The 26,767-nt window shown below is 40.4% G+C and overlaps 1 protein-coding gene across 1 annotated transcript in view; it reads right to left on the bottom strand.

Annotated features, from left to right (window-relative positions):
- Positions 1-26,194, bottom strand: part of LOC117422719 (fibrous sheath-interacting protein 1-like) — a 153,005-nt gene extending 126,811 nt beyond the window's left edge. Inside the window, exons 1-9 of the mRNA XM_058987374.1 lie at positions 26,100-26,194; positions 25,048-25,221; positions 23,719-23,923; positions 21,969-22,022; positions 19,750-19,919; positions 18,918-18,999; positions 18,113-18,208; positions 15,804-15,934; positions 14,790-14,903 (exon numbers count right to left, since the gene is read on the bottom strand). Coding sequence (XP_058843357.1) covers positions 14,790-14,903; positions 15,804-15,934; positions 18,113-18,208; positions 18,918-18,999; positions 19,750-19,919; positions 21,969-22,022; positions 23,719-23,923; positions 25,048-25,215 — 1,020 coding nt within the window. The 5' untranslated portion in view covers positions 25,216-25,221; positions 26,100-26,194. The remainder of the gene's footprint in view (positions 1-14,789; positions 14,904-15,803; positions 15,935-18,112; positions 18,209-18,917; positions 19,000-19,749; positions 19,920-21,968; positions 22,023-23,718; positions 23,924-25,047; positions 25,222-26,099) is intronic.
- Positions 26,195-26,767: the final 573 nt, after the last annotated feature.

Genomic DNA, 26,767 nt, shown 5'->3' with positions numbered 1-26,767 from the left:
CGTTGTTCCACACTCTCCCATCTCATCCATTCTCCCTGTTTGGCCTGGGAAATGGCCTTTATACACCTCATCCTCTCCTCCTGCTTTTGCACCTCGTTGACTACCAGCTTCCTTCTTTGAGCTGGGGCCGCCTTGTGCCATGTAGGAGGAGTTGAACTGAAACCAAGACCCCCTCTTCCATGCTGAACTTGCCCCATGATATCACCAATTCGAAGGGCAGCCTTTGCATCTTCCACAGCTTTCTTTGCCGCCCACTTTCTTCCAGTTTTCAACACAGGTGCTGCCTCCCTTACGCATTTATCGCGTGACTCTACTAATGTCATTTCCAGTCTGACCTTGGCGCACTTAAACTCCTCGGTTAGAGCAGAGACTGGTAGCTGCAGTATTCCTTTACCATAAAGTCCCACTCTGCTGAGGCAGCGTGGAACTCCCAACCATTTCCTGATGTATGAACTGATTAAAGCTTCCAGCTTCTCTACTGTTGTCAAAGAAACCTCGTACACAGTCAGTGGCCACAGCAACCTCGGCAGTAGACCAAACTGAAAGCACCAGAGTTTTAGTTTACCTGGTAGAGCGCAGCTGTCTATGCTCTTCAACCCTTCCACTGCTTGTTGTCTAACTTCTCCCACACGAACTGTGTCCTTTAGATCCCCGTCGTACCATCTCCCAAGACTCTTCACTGGCTTCTCAGACACTGTTGGTATTGCCTCACCATTAATGAAGAATGTTTTATCTACTACTTTGCCTTTAATTATAGAGATGCTCCTTGATTTAGTGGGCTTGAATTGCATTCGTGCCCATTCAATGTTATTGGTTAACTTGCCCAATAATCGATTAGTGCAGGCTACTGTTGTAGTCATGGTTGTCATGTCATCCATGTATGCTCGAATTGGTGGTAGTCGCATTCCAGAAGCCAAGCGCTCTCCTCCTACTACCCATTTTGATGCCCTAATGATTACTTCCATTGCCATGGTAAAAGCCAGTGGAGAAATGGTGCATCCTGCCATTATTCCAACCTCTAGGCATTGCCATGTAGTGCTGAATTCTGAAGTTGAAAAACTGAATTGCAAATCTCCAAAATAGGCTTTCACTAAATTTGTTATTGTCATCGGTACACTGAAAAAATCAAATGCTGCCCAAAGTAGTTCATGTGGCACTGAACCATATGCATTAGCCAAATCCAGGAATGTCACATGGAGCTCCTTCCTCTCCTTTTTAGCTGATTGAATTTGTTGCCAGATCACATTGATGTGTTCTAAGCAACCTGGGAAACCTGGAATGCCCGCTTTTTGTATTGAAGTGTCAATGAAGCAGTTCTTTAATAGGTAAGCTGACAATCTCTGAGCAATAATGCTGAAGAAAATCTTGCCTTCTACGTTTAATAGGGAAATGGGACGAAACTGACTGATGCTTGTAGAATCTTTTTCTTTAGGTATAAAGACTCCACCTGCTCGGCGCCATGCTCTTGGTACAACCTGTTTTTCCCATGCCACTTTCATCAATTTCCACAGAATTCGTAGAACTCCTGAAGCACTCTTGTACACTCTGTACGGAACTCCATTAGGCCCTGGAGATGATGAAGCCCTTGCTTTTTTCACAGCTTGCTCTATTTCTTTCCACTTAGGTGCACAGTCCTCCATTTGGTATTCTGGTGGATTGATAGGTGGGATGTCTGACGGAATTGACATAGGCTCCTGCCTTTTTGAATCTGTATGTGTTTCCTCCAAATATCTCTCCAGCTCAACCTTAGATGCTTTTAGTGTGCCATTCTTCTCACTGGTGAATAACTTCTTTACAAATTTGAATGGGTCTTTATAAAAGTTAGTTCTCGCACGCTCCTTCTTTTTGTAGCGTTTCCGTAGGCGCTCAGCTCTGCGCAATGTTGCAAGCTTATCTTTTATGACCCTTTGTAAGAGATTGAGTCCCTCCTTCTGACTTTGTTCTGCTCTTCTCCATTGGTTCCTCAGCTGTCTCCTTTCTCTAACTAAGCGTTCAATCTCCTGCTGCCGTCTAGACTTTCCAGGAATAGTTTGTACTTTTTCCTTCCTTTTTTCAACTCCAAACCTCTCACTTCCATATGCGTAGATGATGTCCCCAAATTTATCCAGCTTCTTTTCAACTGTTCCACTTAATCTTTCCAATGCAACGCAGAGATCTGTGTTTACTGTGTCCCATGCAGTTTTCTCACAAGCTCTTGGCCATTTAACTCCAGGCTTGTGCCCGTTGAGGTTCTTTTCTCTCTTATGCTGGTTTGTCTGACCGGGTTCACAAGGATCATTAGGTTCATCACTAACTGTGTCCATGCAAGTCCTCCTCACATCTATGACAGGGGTGCTGATATCCTGCGAACTGTGGTTTGCTTCCTGTCGCTGGATTTCATTCGACTGACTTGACTGACTTCGTAAGAAGTACTGATCAATGCGAGGCCCTTGTCCCTTCTCCCTCAAGCATTTCATTCTCCCTTGATGAATCTTCAAACCCCTGACCGTTGTCGCCTTGCTCCAGCCGCAGACACAAACCTGGAGTTCCATGTCTTTGTTAACTGCAGATCTTGAACTAGTCTTTTGTGAAGTACTCTCCATACTCATATCCGTTTCCGTTCCCAAGTCGTTAACCGTGTTGTCCAACGTTGAGTCATCTTCCGCCCCCGCTCTCGCAGACTCTAGGGGTATTTTTCTCTTTAATTTCTTAGAAGCCTTGGGCGGGTGTCTCCAGCATCCTGTAAACACAGAGCTGGATACTGCCGACAAGGGTAGCTAACCCTTACCAGCCCCAATGGGGTCTCTTTCCTCCTGTCAGCTGTCTCTCCAGGCTGTCACAAGGTCTTTCCCTTGTTGCCAGCTGCACTATTCACAGCAGTCACTGGACGTATCCAGATCTTCATGATTTCCATTACACGAGAGTAGATGTTAAAACTTCATGCTGATTTGAACTCGGCTCTCGCCAAGATAAGCACCAACTAAGACGTAGCTTTACAGTAAACTAATGTGATCCATATGCGTCTCCATCCATTTACGTTTCCTTCCATATGATGATGTAGATATCCTTCTGTCTGGTGTTAATGGCTGAAGTGTAATGCTGGCTCCAGGGATCAGCTTATTTTGCCTCCCTGGCGCATCAGCACACACAACGGCTGCGATGCTGGCTCCGGGGATCAACCAAAGTGCGGCCTCCCCAGCGCATCAGCATGACAACCGTCTGGATTGAGCTAAGTAGGGTACATCTCTGGGGTTTTCAAGTGGGCACCTTCCATCCTCAGTGTTTCGTCGACTAGCCCACGACACCTCAAGAGGGCTCGACGGTGATTCTGGCGTCCCAGCATCACCCCCCTCCGTCCCCCACTCAACTCAGCCCAGCTTACTTACCTGTCCCCAGCCAGAATCTTTCCGTCTCAACCACAGCCAGTTGCTGCTCCTCTCTGCTGCTTCAGATAAGTTCTTCACTGTGCGACGCAACTCTTGGCCACTGAATCCGACGTCTCTGAGAAACCGGGTTGTAGAATGTGCCACAAATCCTCGACAACCCACTTCCACTGGGTAAACCCGAACTCTCCATCCTCGCTGTTCCGCTTCAGTGGCTAGTTGAGCATACCGCAGTTTCTTCCTCTCATACGCCTCATCTACAGCGTCCTCCCATGGCACTGTCAACTCTACCAGGTGAACAAGGCGTGCTGATCCAGACCACAAGACAATATCTGGTCGAAGGTTAGTGGTGGCAATCTCAGGTGGAAAAATAAGCCGTTGACCAACATCTGCCAGCATATTCCAGTCTCTAGCAGCTTCCAGTTGTCCTGGGCGAGGATTGGTTTTAACACCTTTTCTTGGTGGTTGCTCTCCTGGGCGGAGGAATGTTGTCTTTTGTGTGTAATGTTTTGATGGAACAGGTGGCAACTTATTGGTCATGTTACGCTTGTCTTCCAATGCTAAGGCCAAACATCGCAGCACCTGGTCATGGCGCCAAGTAAACCGTCCTTGGCTAAGAGCCACCTTACATCCTGTCAAAATGTGCCTTAATGTTGCAGGTGATGAACACAAAGGACATGAGGGATCCTCTCCTACCCAGAGGTTTAGGTTCTGTGGTGATGGGAGAACATCATATGTTGACCTGATGAGGAAACTGATCCTGCTCTGTTCCATTGACCATAGGTCTTGCCAGCCAATCTTGCGTTGTTCCACACTCTCCCATCTCATCCATTCTCCCTGTTTGGCCTGGGAAATGGCCTTTATACACCTCATCCTCTCCTCCTGCTTTTGCACCTCGTTGACTACCAGCTTCCTTCTTTGAGCTGGGGCCGCCTTGTGCCATGTAGGAGGAGTTGAACTGAAACCAAGACCCCCTCTTCCATGCTGAACTTGCCCCATGATATCACCAATTCGAAGGGCAGCCTTTGCATCTTCCACAGCTTTCTTTGCCGCCCACTTTCTTCCAGTTTTCAACACAGGTGCTGCCTCCCTTACGCATTTATCGCGTGACTCTACTAATGTCATTTCCAGTCTGACCTTGGCGCACTTAAACTCCTCGGTTAGAGCAGAGACTGGTAGCTGCAGTATTCCTTTACCATAAAGTCCCACTCTGCTGAGGCAGCGTGGAACTCCCAACCATTTCCTGATGTATGAACTGATTAAAGCTTCCAGCTTCTCTACTGTTGTCAAAGAAACCTCGTACGCAGTCAGTGGCCACAGCAACCTCGGCAGTAGACCAAACTGAAAGCACCAGAGTTTTAGTTTACCTGGTAGAGCGCAGCTGTCTATGCTCTTCAACCCTTCCACTGCTTGTTGTCTAACTTCTCCCACACGAACTGTGTCCTTTAGATCCCCGTCGTACCATCTCCCAAGACTCTTCACTGGCTTCTCAGACACTGTTGGTATTGCCTCACCATTAATGAAGAATGTTTTATCTACTACTTTGCCTTTAATTATAGAGATGCTCCTTGATTTAGTGGGCTTGAATTGCATTCGTGCCCATTCAATGTTATTGGTTAACTTGCCCAATAATCGATTAGTGCAGGCTACTGTTGTAGTCATGGTTGTCATGTCATCCATGTATGCTCGAATTGGTGGTAGTCGCATTCCAGAAGCCAAGCGCTCTCCTCCTACTACCCATTTTGATGCCCTAATGATTACTTCCATTGCCATGGTAAAAGCCAGTGGAGAAATGGTGCATCCTGCCATTATTCCAACCTCTAGGCATTGCCATGTAGTGCTGAATTCTGAAGTTGAAAAACTGAATTGCAAATCTCCAAAATAGGCTTTCACTAAATTTGTTATTGTCATCGGTACACTGAAAAAATCAAATGCTGCCCAAAGTAGTTCATGTGGCACTGAACCATATGCATTAGCCAAATCCAGGAATGTCACATGGAGCTCCTTCCTCTCCTTTTTAGCTGATTGAATTTGTTGCCAGATCACATTGATGTGTTCTAAGCAACCTGGGAAACCTGGAATGCCCGCTTTTTGTATTGAAGTGTCAATGAAGCAGTTCTTTAATAGGTAAGCTGACAATCTCTGAGCAATAATGCTGAAGAAAATCTTGCCTTCTACGTTTAATAGGGAAATGGGACGAAACTGACTGATGCTTGTAGAATCTTTTTCTTTAGGTATAAAGACTCCACCTGCTCGGCGCCATGCTCTTGGTACAACCTGTTTTTCCCATGCCACTTTCATCAATTTCCACAGAATTCGTAGAACTCCTGAAGCACTCTTGTACACTCTGTACGGAACTCCATTAGGCCCTGGAGATGATGAAGCCCTTGCTTTTTTCACAGCTTGCTCTATTTCTTTCCACTTAGGTGCACAGTCCTCCATTTGGTATTCTGGTGGATTGATAGGTGGGATGTCTGACGGAATTGACATAGGCTCCTGCCTTTTTGAATCTGTATGTGTTTCCTCCAAATATCTCTCCAGCTCAACCTTAGATGCTTTTAGTGTGCCATTCTTCTCACTGGTGAATAACTTCTTTACAAATTTGAATGGGTCTTTATAAAAGTTAGTTCTCGCACGCTCCTTCTTTTTGTAGCGTTTCCGTAGGCGCTCAGCTCTGCGCAATGTTGCAAGCTTATCTTTTATGACCCTTTGTAAGAGATTGAGTCCCTCCTTCTGACTTTGTTCTGCTCTTCTCCATTGGTTCCTCAGCTGTCTCCTTTCTCTAACTAAGCGTTCAATCTCCTGCTGCCGTCTAGACTTTCCAGGAATAGTTTGTACTTTTTCCTTCCTTTTTTCAACTCCAAACCTCTCACCTCCATATGCGTAGATGATGTCCCCAAATTTATCCAGCTTCTTTTCAACTGTTCCACTTAATCTTTCCAATGCAACGCAGAGATCTGTGTTTACTGTGTCCCATGCAGTTTTCTCACAAGCTCTTGGCCATTTAACTCCAGGCTTGTGCCCGTTGAGGTTCTTTTCTCTCTTATGCTGGTTTGTCTGACCGGGTTCACAAGGATCATTAGGTTCATCACTAACTGTGTCCATGCAAGTCCTCCTCACATCTATGACAGGGGTGCTGATATCCTGCGAACTGTGGTTTGCTTCCTGTCGCTGGATTTCATTCGACTGACTTGACTGACTTCGTAAGAAGTACTGATCAATGCGAGGCCCTTGTCCCTTCTCCCTCAAGCATTTCATTCTCCCTTGATGAATCTTCAAACCCCTGACCGTTGTCGCCTTGCTCCAGCCGCAGACACAAACCTGGAGTTCCATGTCTTTTTTAACTGCAGATCTTGAACTAGTCTTTTGTGAAGTACTCTCCATACTCATATCCGTTTCCGTTCCCAAGTCGTTAACCGTGTTGTCCAACGTTGAGTCATCTTCCGCCCCCGCTCTCGCAGACTCTAGGGGTATTTTTCTCTTTAATTTCTTAGAAGCCTTGGGCGGGTGTCTCCAGCATCCTGTAAACACAGAGCTGGATACTGCCGACAAGGGTAGCTAACCCTTACCAGCCCCAATGGGGTCTCTTTCCTCCTGTCAGCTGTCTCTCCAGGCTGTCACAAGGTCTTTCCCTTGTTGCCAGCTGCACTATTCACAGCAGTCACTGGACGTATCCAGATCTTCATGATTTCCATTACACGAGAGTAGATGTTAAAACTTCATGCTGATTTGAACTCGGCTCTCGCCAAGATAAGCACCAACTAAGACGTAGCTTTACAGTAAACTAATGTGATCCATATGCGTCTCCATCCATTTACGTTTCCTTCCATATGATGATGTAGATATCCTTCTGTCTGGTGTTAATGGCTGAAGTGTAATGCTGGCTCCAGGGATCAGCTTAGCATAATTAGCACAATACTACTCAAACAATCAATGTAAATAACATTATGTATGTGCCCAATGCGCTATTGATGTAAAACTTAGACTGTTGCATTTTCGTTGTGCATCAATACATATATGTATATATATATATATATATATACAGTGCCTTGCGAAAGTATTCGGCCCCCTTGAACTTTGCGACCTTTTGCCACATTTCAGGCTTCAAACATAAAGATATGAAACTGTAATTTTTTGTGAAGAATCAACAACAAGTGGGACACAATCATGAAGTGGAACGAAATTTATTGGATATTTCAAACTTTTTTAACAAATAAAAAACTGAAAAATTGGGCGTGCAAAATTATTCAGCCCCTTTACTTTCAGTGCAGCAAACTCTCTCCAGAAGTTCAGTGAGGATCTCTGAATGATCCAATGTTGACCTAAATGACTAATGATGATAAATAGAATCCACCTGTGTGTAATCAAGTCTCCGTATAAATGCACCTGCACTGTGATAGTCTCAGAGGTCCGTTTAAAGCGCAGAGAGCATCCTGAAGAACAAGGAACACACCAGGCAGGTCCGAGATACTGTTGTGGAGAAGTTTAAAGCCGGATTTGGATACAAAAAGATTTCCCAAGCTTTAAACATCCCAAGGAGCACTGTGCAAGCGATAATATTGAAATGGAAGGAGTATCAGACCACTGCAAATCTACCAAGACCTGGCCGTCCCTCTAAACTTTCAGCTCATACAAGGAGAAGACTGATCAGAGATGCAGCCAAGAGGCCCATGATCACTCTGGATGAACTGCAGAGATCTACAGCTGAGGTGGGAGACTCTGTCCATAGGACAACAATCAGTCGTATACTGCACAAATCTGGCCTTTATGGAAGAGTGGCAAGAAGAAAGCCATTTCTTAAAGATATCCATAAAAAGTGTCGTTTACAGTTTGCCACAAGCCACCTGGGAGACACACCAAACATGTGGAAGAAGGTGCTCTGGTCAGATGAAACCAAAATCGAACTTTTTGGCAACAATGCAAAACGTTATGTTTGGCGTAAAAGCAACACAGCTCATCACCCTGAACACACCATCCCCACTGTCAAACATGGTGGTGGCAGCATCATGGTTTGGGCCTGCTTTTCTTCAGGGACAGGGAAGATGGTTAAAATTGATGGGAAGATGGATGGAGCCAAATACAGGACCATTCTGGAAGAAAACCTGATGGAGTCTGCAAAAGACCTGAGACTGGGACGGAGATTTGTCTTCCAACAAGACAATGATCCAAAACATAAAGCAAAATGTACAATGGAATGGTTCACAAATAAACATATCCAGGTGTTAGAATGGCCAAGTCAAAGTCCAGACCTGAATCCAATCGAGAATCTGTGGAAAGAACTGAAAACTGCTGTTCACAAATGCTCTCCATCCAACCTCACTGAGCTCGAGCTGTTTTGCAAGGAGGAATGGGCAAAAATTTCAGTCTCTCGATGTGCAAAACTGATAGAGACATACCCCAAGCGACTTACAGCTGTAATCGCAGCAAAAGGTGGCGCTACAAAGTATTAACTTAAGGGGGCTGAATAATTTTGCACGCCCAATTTTTCAGTTTTTTATTTGTTAAAAAAGTTTGAAATATCCAATAAATTTCGTTCCACTTCATGATTGTGTCCCACTTGTTGTTGATTCTTCACAAAAAATTAGTTTCATATCTTTATGTTTGAAGCCTGAAATGTGGCAAAAGGTCGCAAAGTTCAAGGGGGCCGAATACTTTCGCAAGGCACTGTATATAGCGTCAGCGCTTAAAAATTCCATTTCCTGTGTGCTGGGTCGTATTTTTAAAGGGGCAACGAACCTGAGTGGGTGAGTTCGTTTTACTATATATATATATATAGTAAAACGAACTCACCCACTCAGGTTCGTTGCCCCTTTAAAAATACGACCCAGCACACAGGAAATGGAATTTTTAAGCGCTGACGCGCTAATTTTTAATAAATACAAAAGTAAACAAAACACAAACAAACACCTAACTCCCACTGGAGCGCTAACTAAACAGGATTTTCCCTTACTACCTTGCAGGACGGCTAAGCCGTTTACCTGACACCGAACACAAACGCTAACACAGCACTTACTTCTTCTGACTGCTCGGAAGCAGAGCACCTCTCTTCTGCTTCCTTCTACTCAGCAGCCCTGTGCAGCCAAGCTGCACGTCTTAAATACCCTGGTGCGGGTGATAATTAATCAATAAACAAATTAACAAAACAATAAAACAATTAAACAAAATGTGCACTTCTTTCGCAGGGAGGTTTTAACCCCCTCCCTGCTGTCTCTCACAACCCTCTATCTCACAATATATATATATATATATATATATATATAATATATATATATATATATATATATATATATATATATATATATGGCAGTATTTGAACCCTAACTAGTCATACTTTCACTCCAACTACATAAGCGCTACGCTACACAGACCCTTTCAACAGACTAGGCTACTATTTACATTTACCCTATCCAACGGCAATACATTGCCTCAATATAGGTTGAACAATTTTTATATTCCCGTAATGTGTGTGTGTGTGTGTGATATGTGAAAAAAGAAGTGATATCTGAAACAAAAACACATTGGAAATGTGAGAAAATGCCAAGTTATAAAAAGGGACAAGCCATTTAAAGTGGAAAACCGATGGGGACCAAGGTTGCCCCAGTTGTTTCTACTAACTTGACTTGTGTTTTTCATGCATTTGATCCGCTTTTATTGTGCCTGATATCTCCACTTTAAATGGCTTGTCCCTTTTTATAACTTGGCATTTTCTCACATTTCCAATGTGTTTTTGTTTCAGATCACACACACACGCATAAATGCACGATTCACTAATTTTAACAATTATAATAATTAAGGGAGAAAAGGGTACTGTTTTACCATAACATTATTAGAAACTCAATTCCTTGTAATTCAAGTTTAATTAAAACCTAATCTCACATGGCTTTTTTTTTCTTTTTTTTTTTTTTTTTTTTAAGATATTGGCGTTTGTGCAGCAAAACTAAGTGAACTAAGTGAAACCAGACTTAAAAAAACCAGGACACAGATAATTGCACCGGACGTTCTTCCAAGAAGATGACACGTTCCAGAACAAACAACTATCTCGCGAACTAGCAACTGCAGAACCTAACAGAAACACTTGTAAACATTAATTCCTAAAAAACTCCACACTATTTCTAACTTGACATCTCAACTGCATTAAGTTACTGTTGACTATAACAGGAACATAAAACCTTCCAAATGCTGAACTCAAATTTGGAAAGCAATATCAGAGCAGGAACTGACATTTGTAAAGTTGTTTGCTTTCAATAACCCAGCTTGTAACAGTACCCACAGCATCTGCACAACCTTCTATAATACATTTGCACCAACAAAACCTCTATCACGTTGAATCCTTTCTGTGCTGTCCTGACTAACTATCATGTGATCAAAGCTTTGAATGAGTATAGTGAAGTAATGAATAATACAGTGTCTTACCTCTCATAAGAACTAGAAGTTTCTCCGAAGTCTGTAGATTATTTTGTTCTCCAAACTTAATTTTTTCACTTCACTTGACGTCAAACTTAACTTCCAAACTGTACGGGTATTAAGACCCCTACTCACTCTATGTGGGATGAATACAAAACTCAAGATCATTTCAGCCAATTGGAGCACAAACCATGTAAATATATACTAAACCATGCCGTTGTACTGCTATTCATGGAATAGCCATGCCTTTATATTACAACACCCCAATATCTAGGAACGATAGACAACTGGGTACCCCAGTAATCAAAACCTCAAATGTAATCCATTTACAACAGATACAGTATAGTTGGCTGGGTTACCTGTTCTTCATTTAACCACAAAAAGGTTGTTTTGCTGCAATGGTGACAAGACTGGACCACACATAAGAAGGCTGTGTGGTCCAGTGGTCAAAGAAAAGGGCCTGTAACCAGCAGGTTCCCAGTTCAAATCCCGTCTCAGCCACTGACTCATTGTGTGACCCTGAGCAAGTCACTTCACCTCATTGTGCTCTGTCTTTCGGGTGAGACTTTGTTGTATGACTGCAGCTGATGCATAGTTCACACACCCTAGTCTCTGTAAGTCGCCTTGGATAAAGATCTGCTAAATAAACAAATAATATTGAAGAGTAGGTCACCATCGGCCCAGCCAGGGACACAGTATTTCAGTACATCGGTTTCATTCCTAGTTGGGTCTCAATTCATTTTCGTGTTAGCAGATCATTTACAATAAATATTATTTTAATAAGGTAAGAATGAAAAAAAAAGACTTTAATCCAGCTTTGTCAATAGGACTTCCAAGATTTAGAAGATTAATTTGCCCTCAAAAATGAGTATGTACTAAGTGTGGCAAAGTGGGGTTTGCTTCGACGGTCCACGCTTCGGACCTTTTCCACTATCTTTTAGTGTAAAATGAAGAGCTCTGGACCACAGCCGAGTTCAGAAACACGGTGGTGCCTGTATGTTTGATACACAAAACAAATCAAATGAAACACAAGTCTAACTCCGTCCAGGAGTACTAACTAAACTTTGTACATTTTTTAAATACCACCAGACAGCTACGCTGTTTACCAGTTCAACAAAAAACACATACTTTACAAGTATTACAATACCTTTCCAGGTCTGAACCCCACCGGTCTCTTCTCCAGGCCTGAACCCCTCCGGTCTCTTCTCCAGGCCTGAACCCCACAGGTCTCTTCTAACAGGCCTGAACCCCACTGGTCTCTTCTCCAGGCCTGAACCCCACAGGTCTCTTCTCCAGGCCTGAACCCCACAGGTCTCTTCTCCAGGCCTGAACCCCACCGGTCTCTCCTAACAGGCCTGAACCCCACAGGTCTCTTCTCCAGGCCTGAACCCCACCGGCCTCTTCTAACAGGCCTGAACCCCACCGGTCTCTTCTCCAGGCCTGAACCCCACCGGTCTCTTCTCCAGGCCTGAACCCCACCGGTCTCTTCTCCAGGCCTGAACCCCACCGGTCTCTTCTCCAGGCCTGAACCCCACCGGTCTCTTCTCCAGGCCTGAACCCCACCAGTCTCTTCTCCAGGCCTGAACCCCACCGGTCTCTTCTCCAGGCCTGAACCCCTCCGGTCTCTTCTCCAGGCCTGAACCCCACAGGTCTCTTCTAACAGGCCTGAACCCCACCGGTCTCTTCTCCAGGCCTGAACCCCACAGGTCTCTTCTCCAGGCCTGAACCCCACAGGTCTCTTCTCCAGGCCTGAACCCCACCGGTCTCTTCTAACAGGCCTGAACCCCACTGGTCTCTCCTCCAGGCCTGAACCCCACCGGTCTCTTCTCCAGGCCTGAACCCCACCGGTCTCTTCTAACAGGCCTGGAACCCCACGGTCTCTTCTCCAGGCCTGAACCCCACCGGTCTCTTCTCCAGGCCTGAACCCCACCAGTCTCTTCTCCAGGCCTGAACCCCACCGGTCTCTTCTCCAGGCCTGAACCCCACCAGTCTCTTCTCCAGGCCTGAACCCCACCGGTCTCTTCTCCAGGCCTGAACCCCACCAGTCTCTTCTCCAGGCCTGAACCCCACCGGTCTCTTCTCCAGGCCTGAACCCCACCGGTCTCTTCTCCAGGCCTGAACCCCACAGGTCTCTTCTCCAGGCCTGAACCCCACCGGTCTCTTCTCCAGGCCTGAACCCACAGGTCTCTTCTCCAGGCCTGAACCCCACAGGTCTCTTCTCCAGGACTTAGCCTTAACACAGCCACCTGACACACACTACAGGCAAGTGTCCCTAATTAAATTAATAAAACAATTAACACTTAAACCTGCGGCTGTGTAAAACAGCCACAAAACACACTTTTCCCAGTGTGCAGGGCCTCTGCCCTGTCACATAAGATATAGCTGAAAACAGTGTGATGTTTGTCTCCACTATATACACTGTTCCTATTAACTGCGTTTTGTTTTTATCTTTCTATTGTAACATTAAAATAGGAATATAAAAAACACTGACAAAATGGTATATATACAATGTGTGTGTGTGTGTATATATATATATATGTGTATATATATATATATATATATATATATACACACACACACATACACGCGCCTTACACAGAGATATGATAATAAACCCAGAAAAACGGCTTACAGCAATAACAGTAAAATGAGATAAAAAAAAGATTAACGACTGCTCACATCAGCACTATAAACACCACATTAAAGCCTGCAATGTCAAAATGAATTGGGTTTCCCAAACACCTCTTATATACAGTGACAGCAAACACATCATGCTTTCCACAGCCTCATTTCTGAAACCGATTATCTACATTTTAAATCCTGCATAACATTTATTTTACCATTTAGATTGTCATGATTAAGTACAGTATAATATGCCCCTAATCTGGCACTGGGACTAGTCAAAATTCTGAGGAGTCAGACATGGTTGTTAACAATATGAGATTTTTTATATTTTATATTTATATATATATATATATATATATATATATATATATATATATATATATATATATATATATATATATATATATATTACACACACACACAAAAATAAACAAACAAACAAACTGAGGAAAAAGAAAGCTAAATCCAGCTCAATATCTCAGCCTCTAGCGCACCTCAAAGGCCCACACCTGAGCAGGTGTAAAATGGGGGTTATGGTTCTCACACTATATTGTATTTAAATATCTAAAACTATAAATAAGTTTGGAAACCAAAGACAAACACTTCCTTCAAAATGCAATCCAACATTCAGCCAACGTTTCCTTGTACAAAAATATATAACCGGTATGTATTTGAGAAATGCAAAAAATTCTGTCTATAATTGGAATACCTCTTAATTTCTTTCTTGATATTTTTTATTTAAAACATAATTTATGACTGTTTCAGCACAATGATTACTTAAGTCACCAGCATATTTTACCATTAGGCCGTCTCTCAGCAGACCTGTGCAAGATGGAATTCATGTGATGAGGCCAGTGTAAAAATGACAGCTCCCCTCGCCTATAGAATGGTTTAATCAAGATCAAAGCCTTGTTTGTTTAAGACAAATTATTGGGACAAAACCATTGTTATTCCTATGGTAACAGTTGACTTTTTAATCATTATTTGGGTCCTTTTGAAAGCATGTTAAAAGTGCATTTGAGTGTGTATTTGTTTGTTTGAGAGGTGTCTAGATTTGCTATTTATCCTGCATTAGGGTTTTGTGAAGAGGACTACTGTCTACTGCCAGAACAAGTAGCTACACTGATATCTCCAAACATATAAGCTTTCGAGATGAGACATTCAAACCCAGGCCTCCAGAGACCTACCTCCCCCCTATTTTTTGAAAAGCAATCTCTCTATCTTGCCCGCATTGTGCAACTGTGAAATGTGCGTGTTTTACAGTACTTGGTAATAAAAGACAACCCTATAGCCAAGAATATAGTCAGTACACTATGTCCGTGTTGCTATGGATTCTGGCACGTAAAAGATGAGGTTAATCCAGTCCATGTGCACAATATCTTAAGGATCACTACCTACCTCATCGCTTGGAAGATTGGTGCTTCCATCCTCGCCAATGTCTTTCAGTAGTTCTGCCAGCCTTCTCTTCTCATCATCTGTCATGAGCACTGCATTCCCAGCATCCTTAGCCAACTGGAGTATTTAAAAACATCATATGTGTTTTCTAGGTCAAGCGTGTTACTGGCTGAATATGTCAGTCAAAAGGTTAAACAGCTGGTTGGATAATGACAGAATTAGGTGAAATGACCAAGGAAGTGCAACATGATCTGAAAACATAGCTTGCAAAATGATTTTTTTTAAATCTACAACATTGTACTTGATAATCTGTATATCCTAAAATAAAGAATACAAAACAAACAAAAACTAAGATCTTCAAAACACAAGATAAGGGGGGAGCTGGTGGGAATGTTTCCAATAATTAAGAGGTAACACAATGGATTTTAAAGCCTGGGTTAGAACTTCTTGAATGGCATGAGCATGTTAAAAGAATGAACTATCTTCAGCCTGGAAAAAAAGAAGATGTGGAAATCGAGGTCTGCCTTTCAATAAAAAATGTATTACACACAACTTAAATGTATTTGAATACTGGAAAGGAGAAAGTGGAGAATGGACACGTCTTATGATCCCTTCTTTACAATAAAGAGTGACCATTGTGGTAGACTGAAATGTCTTTTAAATATATGGGGTATATTTATGGAAGCCCTTAGAAAGAATTAAATATATATATTCCAAGAAAAATAATTGGGAAAGTCATTAAACTATTAGTCGTCACATCTGTTAATTATGACTTTGACATAACATCGCTTAATTATGAATTTTTTTTGTATGGGCTGAGATTATAGTACTTAACCATATATTATAAAAAGGCAATAAAAAATAATGAAATGAGAAAAAAAGATGTGTAAAGGGGGTTTACTGTAAGAGTGATGGTATTTAGAACTATCACTGCTTACATAGAGCCCAGTATCTTTTAGAGATACGGCTTGCCACATATTTCCACCACAGTTGCAGTCTTTCTGACCTCTGACATACCTCAATGTTTTTCTTCACAAAGTCTTGTTTTTTCTTGCTCTTGTTAACTCCACGTTGTCTGTTGGCTGATTGATCTGTTTGGTCTGTGTCTCGACTTGTCTTTGACGTATTGGTGCTTTCACTCTGATCATCTTGCAATGGAAACAAGAAAGGCAGTCTGAGCTCTGATGGTGTTTGTTTTTATTTGGAATTCTGATACAAGCTTATAGCACTTGAACCCCATGAACCCTTCACTGAGCATCAATCACAAGGAGGCTTATATAGCATTTCACCAGTGCTGGGGGTTACTTTTAAAAAGCAAACTGCTACTGTGCCAGTTAGGAGGCTATGTGGTCCAGTGGTTAAAGAAAAGGGCTTGTAACCAGGAGGTCCCCGGTTCAAATCCCACCTCAGCCACTGACTCATTGTGTGACTGTGAGCAAGTCACTTAACCTCCTTGTGCTCCGTCTTTCGGGTGAGACGTAATTATAAGTGACTCTGCAGCTGATGCATAGTTCACACACCCTAGTCTCTGTAAGTCGCCTTGGATAAAGGCGTCTGCTAAATAAACAAATAATAAGAATTTAGTTGAACACAATTGTAATTAGTTTCAATAAGTTATTATTTCGAAAAAAAAAAACTAGTTATAGTTACAAACAGTTACTTCTAAGGCACAGTTTACATTAAATAATTTTTTTCCCCGTTTGGTCAGTCTGCAGCTCAAAATATTCTTTGAAGATCCAGCTGGTGAAGATGATATGAATTCATACAACATGCAAGGGGTGACTTGCACTGTTAACTGCTTTCTGATTTTCATGTTATTAGCTGTGATCCTTTTTTTTTTTTTAAATACAATTAAGAGCAACTATGTTATTTTTTGACATACAATGTAATCCGCTACTATATTACATTACCTAAAGAATGAACCATTACAGTTGCAAGTTATCGAAAATGTAATTAGTTTATTATGCCTGTGCTGCTTATAATACTCAAATACTAAACTAAGATAACTAGATTACATAAGCACATGGTTATACTTTTTCTAATCTAAAACGGTTCCATTTTCACTATAAATAATAAAATAAAAAAAGATGCACCCTTAAAGATACTCCTTGTACAAATCTATTTTAAAATATAAACTAAACATACTTTTAAATGCATATTATTCCAGCTCTAAAACCATTTTCTAAGTAGTACTATTCTCCTTTTATCAATAATTGCGGTTCTTCACTGACAATTTTGTTAACCAAAAAAACTGGGGTATCTTTGCAGACACTGCAATAAAGAATGCAAACCAGGGGACGTGCATACAGGGGGTCCTCGTAATCCTGTAATCAGAGCACAGTCATAAAGTGATGATGCAATGCTTTTGGACTGCTTAATTTAAACAAAAATGAATGAGTGCACGTACAGGTTAAAAATATTCATATATAAAAAATATCTAAAGTTTATCGGATTATAGGAGGCTAGAAATGTATGACACAAGTAGGACTGGTGCAAAATCAAGGCAGTTATTGTGTTCTCCCGGTATAGTGTGACTGACGGACGTACAGATGGTCAGACACAATCAGCGTATAAGGGTCCCATCTTTGGAATGAGGACCCTAAAAAAAAAAAAAATATTTGGTGTCTAATATACATTGATTGGCCAAATAAATGGAACATGTACGTGAAATATGATAATCCCTTGGTGGCAATGCATGCAAATGTATTGTCATCTGAGGTGTGATCCACTTGACCTAAGCAACAATCGTGAGAAATTAGAAGGATCTCAGAGACGTCACAAACATCATGATCGTGGGTTTGAGTCATATCTGGAATAGGCAGAATTACAAAACAATAAAACTGTTCTGCAATATCTACTGTATAAATCCTGCTTGGCTGGGTGTCAGTGACCAAAATATCACCAGGTATATTTAACAGCAAAGCATGTGGTTCGAGGGTCAGGGTTTACCAGTGTAATACTGCCATCTGCTGACAAAAAAAAACAAAAACGCATGGCTTGTATAAATATTTTAGTAAATTCCACAAAATAAATGTATATAAAATATTGTACTTTTTTGGGTTCCCTAGTTTCTGGAATTTGCAGTACACCAAAACAAGATACTGAGAGCTTCATTGAAGATCCACAGCCATTCCAGGGCAATTAAACACTGTGCATTTAAACAGTTTTTCCAGTTTGTTTATTTATGTATTTAACCATTGAATGTAAAAGAAGAATTGCTTGTTCAATGTATCTCTGCAGCATGGACAATGTCAAACTGTGTTTGAAGACAATAACTAGAACTAGGGAGTCTCATAAGGACCTTGTTAAACTGTGTAGATACGTACCTTCCTCAGTCTGACTGAAATCACTCTTATATTCTTCAGCAGGAATTTGGGTGTCAAATAGAGGTACAAAATGCACGTCTTCAATGGCAGCAGAGGCTGTATCAAAAGAAAACAAGTTATCCAAGCCACAGAACAGTCTGCATAGTGATATTGTCACATTGTTTTATTAATTTAATCTGCATGAAACCGGGAGGTCACTTTGAGGTTAAAATCTCTTTAAGACGACAGCAAATAAAATCACAATTATTACAAAATCATCACGAACTATTTAAACTATTATTATTATTATTATTATTATTTTAAATCTGCTTTTTCAGCACACTCAGCGGTTACAATGTTTGTATTCAACTTTCAGGTCAATGGACTACATGCATACTACTTTGTAACATCTGTGAAAATAATATTATAGATTTGTAATATTACATATTTAGGACATTGTAAGCACTGTAATATATTTTACTATTTTTTTCCAGTTTATTAAACCTCAATAATAACCTGTTGATGCATTCTAGATCAATATTTCTGACAAAAACAATTGCAAACACTAGCTCTTCAGGAGGCTTACCTGTTCCCTAGACAGGACCCTAAGCAGCTACTGTAACTGTGCATGTGATGCCATCTGCTGGATGCAAATTTGGGTACGTTTATGGGCTTAGTAAACATGAAGCTGAATGTGAAATTGTCCAAATCAAATATTTATTTTGCTTTTCACAGCCAAAAACTGCAGGACAGACATATGTTGACTGTTTTAATACAGTTAATTGAAAACATTGCTCATATTTTTTGTTTTGTAATGCCTGCTTACCATAAGTAGGAGTCAAAGACAGAAACCTCCTGGTGTTTTCAAGTTCATCATGACTCTCCGAAAGCCCTTCATGCTTTGTACTCTGCAAAGGAATACAGATTGTATCAATACAGACTATCAATAACAAATCAGGTTTCATTGATTGGTGTTTCATAAACTTGCACCAAAAATATTTGTAAACAGCATGTTATAGTTAGATTAAAATATACTAAAGGAAAAAAAAAGATTGGCAACAGCTAACAAAAGGGGAAAAGGGATTCAATTAAGTTCCTACTAGCCCGAGATGAAACCCACGGTCATTCAATTAAATCTAGGCTAACACTGCCATCTTTATCAATAGATTATCAGATTGTACCCAAGATTACAACCAAATGCAACCCTGGTGTACCAAAAAAGGGGCCCCTGAAGAAACAGACTAGAGTCACGTGCAGAATTCTGCAAGACCGCAGAAATGCAAGCATTCCAAAATCCCGAAGTTCAATAATGCGTTTCATTTTTTATTTTTTGATTAAGTTTGATGTACATTAAACTGTTGTAGGCAAATGTTGGATTCTTGAACAGCAGAAAAAATGCATGCATGGAAAACTTTAATACATAAAGGAGGCTCAAAACCAGTGCATGCATGTACACTTCAGATTCTCAGATTATACCCAAATGCAATCCCTGAGGTCTACAGGAAGTCTATGATAAAGAAGATTATCGAAAATTCAAGGAAGTCAGACTGACAGACACCAGCAGTGCATTTACTGTTTAAATAACTCTTGAACGAATTCTTTGTGAATAGGGTTAAGCGATTAAGTGGATGAGTTGCATGAACGTGAGTTACATTTACCTGCAGTTCTTCCCATAATTGTATCCTCAGTTCTTTCCCTTGTTTCTTTATTTCTCTCTCTCTGGACACTTTAGAAGCCAGTATTTTGTCCAGCTTTTTCATTTTCTGAATGGCTTCTTGCAGCCGAGGGTCTTTATTTTCTTCATCCGATCCGTCGGGTTTTGAAGAACCTAAAGCATTGAATTCAAAAGGTTTCATAAGATAAAAACGGGTACTGAAATTCAAGAGCCACCAAACACCCAACAGGTTTTTGTTTACCGTCTGGATTCAGCATAGGTCAACATTTTTTTAAGTCCACTTTCATATAATTTTTTAGACTTCTGGCAATGCACAGCAGTGCTCTCTAAATGGTGCTGGTGCTTATTCATATAAAAACACTGTGGCTAATCTAGTGGCAGGCAGCTAGAACTGAAGACCTATTGAAAAAACACACACACAATAACTAATTGCAATCAGAACCACTCAATCAACCAATCTAAATCTATTTACTCTTCAACGAAAACTACCGCTATGGAATTTGGACTGTGGACCAATAACCTTGATGTGTCCACCCTACTAATTAATTCAATACTCATGGACACCATATCAGGTTAAAACTTGAGGGACAGACAAACAGGCATCTCCCTATGACCCTTATGCTAAGAACCATGTGTGCCACATTGTAACAGGGCGAAGTGCCCTGTACATTGTTGTGTTTATTTATTTTTAGATCGGGGTCTCCCCCTCCGCCCCTGTGCAGATTGTTTTATGTTTGCGCCGTATGTTTTGTTATTGTTTTGTTTTGTTTAAATGACGGCATAGCCGATTCCACGTGTGACAGGGTGACTGAGTCGTCTGACGTCAGGCAGAAGCAGGAAGGGAAAAAATACTGACACCACCAGGCAAGTACTGCAGTTTAAAGTGGCGTTTGCCGTTTTTATTAATAACAAAAGTAAAAACACACTGTGCTCACAGAGCAAAATAAAAGGTTTAAACAAAAATAATCACTAACACAAAATAATACGATCCCAGGTCAGGCTGGGCAGTTGCTGTCACTGTTCCTGTGGTATCTTTCTTTAATTTTCGTTTTGTTCTGTTTTGTTTTGTTCCTCTCTACGCACCTAAAACACCCACCTCGAGTGCCGAGAGCTGCAGGCTTTTTATATCATGGCCGAGGGGTTTAACTAATTAGTAATCATCCTATTACCCCTCGGCCACAATCTGCACGGGTTTATTAATTGTGTTGTGGATGGGGCTACCCATCCATGCTAAACAAAACAATCGGCTACGTCGTCATTTAAACAAAACAATAACATATACGGCGCTTCGCCGACATAAAAATAAACAAACACAAAACAATCTGCACAGGGGCGGAGGGGGAGACCCCGATCTAAAAATAAATAAACACAACAATGTACAGGGCACCTCGCCCTGTTACACACATGTATGTAGGTCAGCCATACAGGGGCCTCCATTAGATCTCAGAGGCTATGGGATAATAAAGTATTTTAGTCTAACGATGGTATAATTTGTGTACAATAGTCTGTAATACTGAAAAATAAACATGTAATGCTGTCAGAATGCTATTGAGAGAAGCAAGCTTATTTAACAAATCAACGAAATGCCCTGAAAGAAGGTACAGTAAGTGGGAGATTCCCAGAGCTGACTTGTTATGTATTAGAAAGGTGAATGAAGGACTGAAGGTTCTGAAGCAGGCAGTTACCAAATGATCTGAAGAAAATGTGCCAGAGAGACAGCAAGTGTTACCAAAGCAACAGCTGTATGGGTGAGATGCAGCTATAAACAAACATCCTTAATAGCTTTAGAAACAGCAGAAAAAAAAACATAATGATGCTTAACTGTAGAGCAGGATCAGCCGTGCTGGTCCATATTCGAGAAAAATAACCTTTGCTGAACTGAACGACATTTTTAAATCTTTTCATTACTCTATGTTTGTATCCCCTACAGTCCCAATTGTTTATAGATAGATAGATTGATAGATAGATAGATAGATAGAAAGATAGATAGATAGATAGATGAAAAGTAACTGATAATGTAAAATTAATAAGACAAAATTGATAATTTGATAAAATAGTAAAATAAGAAGCGGTTGATTCTGTTGGATCCTGATTCTCCTAGGATATAGAGCAGTTTGCTGTTTTTGAATTCTCTCATGACATTTGCTTTTAACCAGCAAAAGGCATTATTAGATAAGTATAATACAAATAACTGAATCTCACCACTGCCTTTGATTTCATCGTTGTCTTGCGAGTCGGCTGAGCTGGAATTGTGTTCTATAAGCAAAGCCGGGAAGGACAGACAGTAAGTCAGTGACACCCATGTCAAGAGAGCATTGTTCTAAGAAGAACACTGTACAACAGTCAGCCATGGGTCTAGAATCACACATAATATTTTAATTAATGTTTATTAGGGGTGTTAATAGTTTAGAGCAGGGCTTCTCAAACTCGGTCCTGGGGACCCCCTGTGGCTGCTGGTTTTCATTCCAACCAAGCTCTCAATTACTTAACTAGACCCTTAATTGAACTGATAATTTTCTTAGTTAGACCTTTTTACTTGTTTTCAGCTCTTGAACAGTTGCAGTTCAAGTTACTTATAAAATGTTACTGCTAACTTGAAATATGCAACTGTTCAAGAGCTGAAAACAAGTAAAAAGGTCTAATTAAGCAAAGTATTAGTTCAACTAAGGATCTAGTTAAGTAATTGAGAGGACCGAGTTTGAGAAGCCCTGGTTTAGAGTTTAAACATTTTCCCACGTATTAAATATTTAGAGTTTTTCAAATCGGTTTAACCTAAACGATATTAGCTTTAATAGACTATGCTGATGTAGCATACATGAGCACATCCCACACAGTTCTGACAATACTGGCTCCCATCTATAATAGTGCTGCAGATTTATACTTCATGCAGATTACAACCAGCACCACTGTACTCTCTATGAAACTTTAGGGTGGCTCAGTCTGAAGAATAGAAGACAGTCATTTTTTTGTTTAGTTTATAAGGTATACACTGGAAATGTTTCAAGTTACCTCGCGTCTCTGTTAAAGGCATGTAGCTCTACCTAGGCACTAAGATCAGATGATCTCATCTTTGGAACTCAATGCCTTCTAACATAAAAACAGCCTCTTCACAATACCTTTTTAAATCCCTCATAAATTTTTGCTTAAATCACACCAGTTACAAATCCTGTAAATGCTGACTATGACCGGGATCTTGTACATTTGAATTGTTCTATTTTTTACACTTTAATGTTGTATTACTATTTTTATGATTGGCTTAAGTGTTTTTGTCCTGTTTGAATTACACTCCAGATGTGTACCGTGCAAGGTAATTTATTCAAAGTATTTTCCACATACACAAATGTTGTACACAATTAATGTAAATTAATACAAAAAAATAAATAACAGCATTCTAATGGAGCTTTTATGATTGGTTACAAAGATTCCTAATAGGTATAAAATGTTTAACATGTTTAATTTATAGTTTAGACGTTTAAGAAATTCAAAGGAAATTATTTATTGAATTTTAACCAACAATTTACAACTGCATATACCAAAAAATCATGAACACAATTTACTGTAATTGTAAAATGTATTCCACAATCTGGGTGGCTTTGTCTCCTAGCTTACCCAAATATGTGAATAAAAATATCAAAACAATATATTGTGAAAATGTTGAAAAAGACTACAGGAATGTGTACAACACAGCACTATCTAAAACACTAGAGCCTACTCTGCTTACCCGTAATCCCATATTACAGCCTATATGTACTGAATGTTCTGCTGACATCATTATTAACTACAATTCCAAAAACAAACTGAAATAGATCAGAAAGCCAGCTTATCTTGCTCTGAGAATATGTCTCCATAATGTATACCAAAACATGAAAAATGATTTATTTCCACAGATTTCAGCCTATAAACAAAGATATCTCCTCCACATTCGTATTACCAATGCTATGCACCATCGTACCTGTGTTTGAACTGGGATTCTGCACACCTTGTAAAATACAGCTGACTTTCTCTTCAGATAACAAGTGCAGTTGTCTCTTGGGGGGTTCTGTTTTCTGTGTGCTGATAGGATTAGCTCCCTCAGACTCACAACTCAGTTCATCCCCAGAAAAGTCAGCCGAAGATCCAGGGGGACAGAGGAGGTCCTCCAAATCAGAAGAACGATCCTGTAGAAGATGAGACAACATTCAGTGTGATATTATGAGGGTTTGACCGTGCTGGACAAAGGCAGAATGGTATCCAGTGCTGAAACACTGGAGCAGGAGTCAGGATGTGGTTCAAGCACAGGGCTGCACACTTTTATTAAAGGGGAATCAAAAATGAAATACTTTTAACCATGCAAAAACAAAAGCTGCCTAACAGGCTTCTAGCACAGCACAGCACAGCACAGCACAACATAGCACACATGTAGCTAGCCTCTCTCTGGAATCCAAAACAGAACTAACTGTTAGCACAAAGGGCTGTGCTTAATTACAGGTGGGCCAGGCTGAATGACCAATTAATTAAGCAATTGAGCTTGACCAGCTGCATTCACATGAAAATGAACAGAGCATTAGACTGAAAATTAACTCTTTCCTGGGAAAGTAATGCATTTAACACATATATATGAACATATAAAAAAAAAAAAAAAACTGTTGTTGATGTAGCTGCTGGGGTAATTCTGCACATTTATACTGCAGAATATGAGTGAAGGAAAACAAGTACCGATATAAAATAGGTTAACACAAAATAAATCACAAAAGTAACACAATTTACAACCGAGGGATTTCCATCGCATCACAGATATACACACCTCTCCAAACAAACCTATTTTAAAGACAAAGCTATTGATGAAGTAGCTTCTGCTTCACGGTACCCAATCATGTAGTTCAAAGTCACTTCAGTGGTCTGGCTGCAATCTAACTATGTGCCATACAGGATGCAATAGTTATATAGCATTGTATTGTATTTGAGCAGAACAATAACAAGAACATATTCTCAGCATAATAAGTAATAATGTTTAGAAAACGAACAGGAGGTAGAAAATAGATTTTAACACTTTCAATGCAAAGGGAGGAAAAATAACTCAGAAGACTGCTACTGCAGGCAGAAAAAAATAACTATACATAATCGCTAATTTCAATTTTGATCAATAATGTCTTGGAATTGATTAAAAGGGTATGGGAATTGGAATTGTGAATTTATTTTCAAAAAGGAATTGGAAATGGAATTGGAAAACAGGATGAGGGTAAAGAATTCAAGAAATAGACGCAGTGCGATAACCAAGAGCATGTTCTACAAACTAGTTCACCTGCGATCCTCCTGATTCAGCGGTCAGAACCTCAAGAGAGCCCAGGCAAGCAACGCTGACCCTCAGTCTGTCCTGCACTAACATATTAGAGGCACGACTGCCCGGCCGAGACCTGGCACTGGACGCTGGCCTTGAGATCTCTTCCAGGCTCCCCTTCAGGATGTCCATGGCTATCTAAATTATAAGAGAATCGTCTCAGGTTAAAGCAGGACTGTTACCTTGGAGGTACAAAAAGAAAACAGACACAGTTTAAAACCCTGCAGAAAATATTTTATTTAAAAGGGGATAACATTAGACAAACAAATGCCACAGGTGCAGAAGGAGGGGCCACCCTTTCAGTGACGTGCCACCTGAGAGAATTACTGAGCTTAAGATTTAAATCAGTTCTTTATTAGAGGTAGGGTTGAGAACGCTGGATGTGCTCGAAAGAATGCTGTATAGTTTTACATTGGCCGGTCTTTTTCCACCAGGTATTGAGAGCGTGGCCGGTCTTCACCTACGCCAAAGCATTTATATTTTAAAGCAAATTCTCAAAGCCTTTTACTTAGTGTCATTAGAACCATTTTCTTTCCTAACAAGAGAAAATCACAAATTAATGTTACAAAACCAGTAGGTTTTTTACTGGCACTAAGGCAGCTGATTCTGCTGCTGTCAGTAGCTGCACAAAACACATTCTTAATATAACTACCCATTTCACTTTCTATACACTTAAAATCAATAAAATATAAGTATGTCTCCTTCTTCAGCCCTGATGTTAAACTACTGGCAGCTGTCTTTTGGGGGGTTCTTACTAGCAGTAGAATCGGTACTGGTAATAGGAAACCACAAAAAGACAGCTGTTAGTAGATTTTTTACTCGTTTTGATCCCTCCGATTGATTAAACTGTTTTTCAATTTAATTTGTGAACCAACGTTCCTTAAAACAACAGGCAAGAGTACCGTACAGCAAAACGATAGTTTATATCGTAGTACAAATGAACAACGTATATATCCCTGTCACATGTATGGTAAAAAGAAATTACTTGCAAAAAACATATAAACAAACTTTCTAACCTGTCTATTGAAGTACCGCGTAAGTGGCAAATGATCTGAAAACAGCAATTTAGCTCCGTCAAACGTGTTTCTCTGTTTCCAGTACTTTGCCTGTATCCAATGACGCTAAAACCCAGGATGTGGTTGCTATTCAAACTTTTTCAAACTTTATTAAGCTAGTGAATGCTGCGTTTATGGCAGTCCATTTATTGTCATATTTTTGTCAACAAATAGATCCCCACTGAGGTACTTACTAGAAAACAATATCTTAAACATGACTATCATATTGTATTCTAACCGATATATAAACCATGTTTCTACTTGTTTTTACTGTAATATTCAAAGATACGTTATGCTGTTTGCAAGCACGTCAGGTCTCCCGCATTGGACGTGAGACTCACACATTTGCATGAATAACATAAGAACATAACACCGTGTAACAATTTTTTTTTTTTTTTTTTTGTTCCTGGGTAGTAAGTGTTATTTCCTAATTGCTTATGCCTCAAAAGTATAGAAAATGGCTATTATTCCCCACAAACTTTGCTTTTGTGACCAGGACAGTGATATTTTGAAATTTACCTATTTTCCAGAACATTCCAGATAGATTCAGTGCTGAGTAAACTTGGAGTAACTTCTAGAACTTTCTAGAACTTTCCAGTAATATAAATAGTAGTATCAATACAGGGGCC

This window comes from Acipenser ruthenus, chromosome 15, assembly GCF_902713425.1.
Source record: "Acipenser ruthenus chromosome 15, fAciRut3.2 maternal haplotype, whole genome shotgun sequence".
Classification (NCBI taxonomy): Eukaryota; Metazoa; Chordata; class Actinopteri; order Acipenseriformes; family Acipenseridae; genus Acipenser; species Acipenser ruthenus.
This window is presented reverse-complemented; position numbering and strand designations above follow the sequence as displayed.